This window comes from Propithecus coquereli, unplaced genomic scaffold, assembly GCF_000956105.1.
Source record: "Propithecus coquereli isolate 6110/MARCELLA unplaced genomic scaffold, Pcoq_1.0 Scaffold155, whole genome shotgun sequence".
In the NCBI taxonomy this organism is placed as follows: Eukaryota; Metazoa; Chordata; class Mammalia; order Primates; family Indriidae; genus Propithecus; species Propithecus coquereli.
Window position 1 is genome coordinate 2,335,691 of NW_012139969.1, and position 4,096 is coordinate 2,339,786.

Below are 4,096 nucleotides of genomic sequence, written 5' to 3' on the forward strand. Positions count from 1 at the left end.
CTGAAAACAACAAAACAAAAGGAAAAAAACATCCCAAAACAAACAAAAAAAGGGTGATGTGATAGCAGTGGTGTTCTGGTAAATATTTAACAGTCGGCCTTGGTTTGTAGCATTTGTCATTGTAAATACTCCCACCATGCCCAATTTCAAGCTGCCAAGTCATGTCATCAGGTTTGTAACATTTCTTGAAAATTTAACAATTGGCTTGGGAACAAGCTGGCTCTAATACACCACTGTGTGACAGTGACTGAGGGGGCTAAGTTTGGGTGGGTATTCGGGGAAGGCCTGAGAAGATGTCATCTAAGGACGACAGACAAGAAGCCAGACATAATTATTGTGAGGGAAATGCATTTCTATTAGAAGGCATAACAAGTGCTAAGGCCCTAATGTGGGAAAAAAGCTTACTATGCAGAGGAGTTACTAAATACTCTCTTCCTTCTGTGAATGCCTATGAGATTTGCAATGAGATGTCAAAGCCTATTGAAGATACTTTAACAGTGATACCGAAACTTGCTGTTTGGTAGTAACGTCTTGCCTTTTTATGTATAGAACTATGTTTCCTTATCCTTGTAAAATGCAGAACATCTAGTACAGTATTCAGGTAAACATCACCCAATGAGTAGCTCCACCTATTCGTCTCAAATTATGGCACTCAGACCTCACAAGTATATTAAAGTAAGGGGTCCTGCACTTGCTGAACTTGCCAGTCTGGTATTAACTACAATAATATCAACTGTAAGCACCTTAGTAGAAATACAAGCTTTATTAGATGTGTTAGGGCTCTAACCAAAATCGGCAATTTAGCTTTCTTATTCTGGTGTGAAGAAAGCACAATGAAAGAATCCAGTCAGCAACGTGTGAACAGAGCACGTGGCATGGCTCCTCCCAAAGAGTTTGTAATCTGGTTGGGAAAACAGCACAAATACATATAACATAATTGAAGAACAACTACTTAAGGTAGTAAAAGATCATGTGTTATCTATCAAATGCCAATATTAGCGGTACAAACACACATGTAAGGGAAATGCTGTATGTGCTAAAAAAAAAAAAAAAAAAGTGGGGAAAGCTTTATGACAACTTCATGGGGCTCAACCTGGGTCAAAAAGGATTAACTGAATTTAGCTTTAGCTGAAGATGGGAAAGCGGGAAGTAACTGAAGAGAACAGACTGGGGAAAAAAGGCTGTAGTGATAAGAATTAGATTGGTTTCTTATAAAGTGAGTTAAACTGGGGAAAAAAGGAAAATCAGGTTGGACAGATAAAAATAAAGCCAGCCTGAGGAATAAAGTAGCTTGGAGATTGCGGATATTCTCCTATAAGCAATGTGGGTTCCTGAGAGGGGTGGAGATGGAAAGGAATTTAATGAAGACGCTGTTGCAGGAAAATCAGTCACTATGCTTTCACTGTCAAGGAGAACCCCTCAAGCTCAGTGGCACATGCCACATAACGGTGCAGGCGAACATTCACTGAGATTATTTCAATAAATTAAGTCTACCTTAATCTCTAGAATCTGTGCTGACTGAATCTTACGAAAAATGGTAGTCCTGGTTACATGTGAATATTTCCATCTAAATAGCTCTATCCTCTCCTCAAGTCATCCCAGAAAGGCAGGAAAGAATAGCAGGACTTAAGTCTGTTGGGGAATTTATTTCATGACCTAAAATTACAAAAGATGCATCTCAGTGATCACATTTTCTGGACTAAGAATTGGTACAGATCTTGTACAACAGAGAGCCAGCGTAAGCACGACTGGGCTGGGGTGGACCAAGATGCAGCCAACTGGCTCCAGACATACAGGCACTTACCTAGCAATTCCTTCCTTGGTGTAGAATACAGAGTAGGTGAGGTTGTCTCCATGAGGATCTGACGCAGGTGTCCGCCATGTCAATTTGATGAAGCGAGTAGAGACCAGGGAGGCCACCACATCCCGAGGAGCTGAAGGCAATGGTCCCGTTGTGGCTGGTGCTAGATGGTCAGTAGTGGCACTGGTCAGTGAAGTGGGAGGTAATGTTGGGATGGCAACATCTTGTCATGTGCAAACATTGGGGAATATGAAGGGCAAACCACGACGGTTTTAAAAAAGAGAACAGAAAAAACAAAAACAAAAAAGAAATAAACAAAACCACGATGGGAAATAAAATAAAATGAATGAACATAAAAAAGGCCATTAAACTGAAGGCTACCATGCAGGCCAGGGGTAACTACTGAAAACTAATGGGCGCTATTCCAGACACATCACTGTAGAGCAGGCAGACCTTCTGGCCACTATGATGGTTATGGGCAAGGGGCAGGGAGTGTGATAGCTGAGAATAAAACACCTCACAGAAGGACACAGCAGTGTCCAAGTAATTTTCTTAATCCTGAAAGCAGCACGCAACATCTGTCAAACTTTGCCTATAAAAGTCTCATAAATGACACCTCAATATTTTCTTCTACTTTAACACATGGCATGTGTTAGCATGGACGAGCCCAGTTACACTCAATACAGGCCCATGGCTACCGTGACTTCAGAACTGTGCGTGTCTTCAGCTCTGCAGGAGATTCGAGAGCCACATCTTCAACTTCAATCTAATATTAAACCCTGCTCTCTGTATTAGGCAATACAGGGTAAGCTGACAGACTTCCTCACTTGGCTAAGTTAAATTTCACTTGCTATCTTATCAATTCATTTAATTATGATGGTATAAAATCCTGAATCAAAAATTCCAAAGCCACAAAAACACAATAGTTAGGCAACTTATTCATTTCTTATGATCCTCACTGCAATGTACATTAAAATGGCTTGCAGACCTCCGGGACTGGATGGGAGAGATGAAGCAGTGGCAAGCCAAAGCTCTGCTAGTCAAAGCCTCTGCTGGTATACCTGCAGTCATGGGTAACTTTATTGCCTCCTAGGGCAGGCCATTCTATCGTTGGAAAATCTTGACTATAGAAATTTATTCCTAATATTGCACCTAAAAAGGGTCCTTCGCTTTGGGGTCAGAAAGTACAAGTTTAATCTGAAAATTTTAAACTAAGAATTTGTCAGAACTGTGTCAAAACCTTGATGGGGAAATTAGTAGGAGAGAGGCAGAGAGGAAAACATGAAAACTGTGGACCTAGTTTTGAATGAAGTGGTAGGGCAACAACCTCCTGGAGATGTCTGTGAGTGAGGCAGTCTAAATAAATATGCCAGATGTAATTAATTCTCTAATAAAATTTCTAGATAAGTGGGGAAGGAGAAAGAGTAATCCAATAGCTACCATTTATTGAACACTTTTCACATGGCACTCTGGCTCTTAATATCGATGATTCAATCCCTACACAGCAACAATATGAAATAGGTATAATACTATCATTATATCTCTATCTTATATGTAGACACTGACAGGGCTAAATCACTCACCCTAGGCCAAAGATAACAAGTGGTGGAGTGGTAGAACCAACTTTTAGTTTTGGTTTTTAGTTTAAGAGGCCTCTGTATTTAGCCAATATAAGTCTGGAAACTTGCGTTCCAGTCCTGGCTGTGCCACCTTGGCCAAGTCACTTGAGAGCCAAGTCTCGCTCTCTCCTTTTTTCCTCTCCCTATGGAAGTGCTTTCAGGAGTGTAGACGCTATCAACCTATACGATTATGCAGTTCTAGTTCAGATACACACTTCACTGAAACAAGTGTCAATATTATAAAAAGTCTGAATGGCTTCTGAGGCCTATTGTTATCCCATGCACTTCAACAGATGTGTGGCCTCAGAGGAAGTAAATACCTCTCATTCACAGCCTTCAGAGTTCTTTTTCATATACTGTGTCAGTTTATTCACACAACAACCCTCTGGGGTAGGTGGAAAAGACAAGATTAGATGCTGGGATGGAGGTTAGGAAGGAGTCAAGGACTTAGTTTCTGGCTTAGGAGACTAGGTAGTTGGAGGTGTCATTAATGGAGAAAAGGAATATTAAAAGAGACAGCAGATTGAGGGGGAGATGATGAATTCAGTTTTGAACATGCTGTGTCTAAAGTAACAATACAAAATCTACAGAAGAAATGTATAAGCAATTGAAAATTTGGATCTCTGATTATTGTGAAATTTAAAATCATTAAAAACCCTTGGCCGGGCATGGTGGC

General features: G+C 40.6%; 1 protein-coding gene across 1 annotated transcript in view; it reads right to left on the reverse strand.

Moving 5' to 3' along the window:
* Positions 1–4,096, reverse strand: part of NEO1 (neogenin 1) — a 212,881-nt gene that overhangs the window by 84,325 nt on the left and 124,460 nt on the right. Inside the window, exon 10 of the mRNA XM_012640549.1 lies at positions 1,805–2,024. Within this exon, the coding sequence (XP_012496003.1) occupies positions 1,805–2,024 (220 nt within the window). The remainder of the gene's footprint in view (positions 1–1,804; positions 2,025–4,096) is intronic.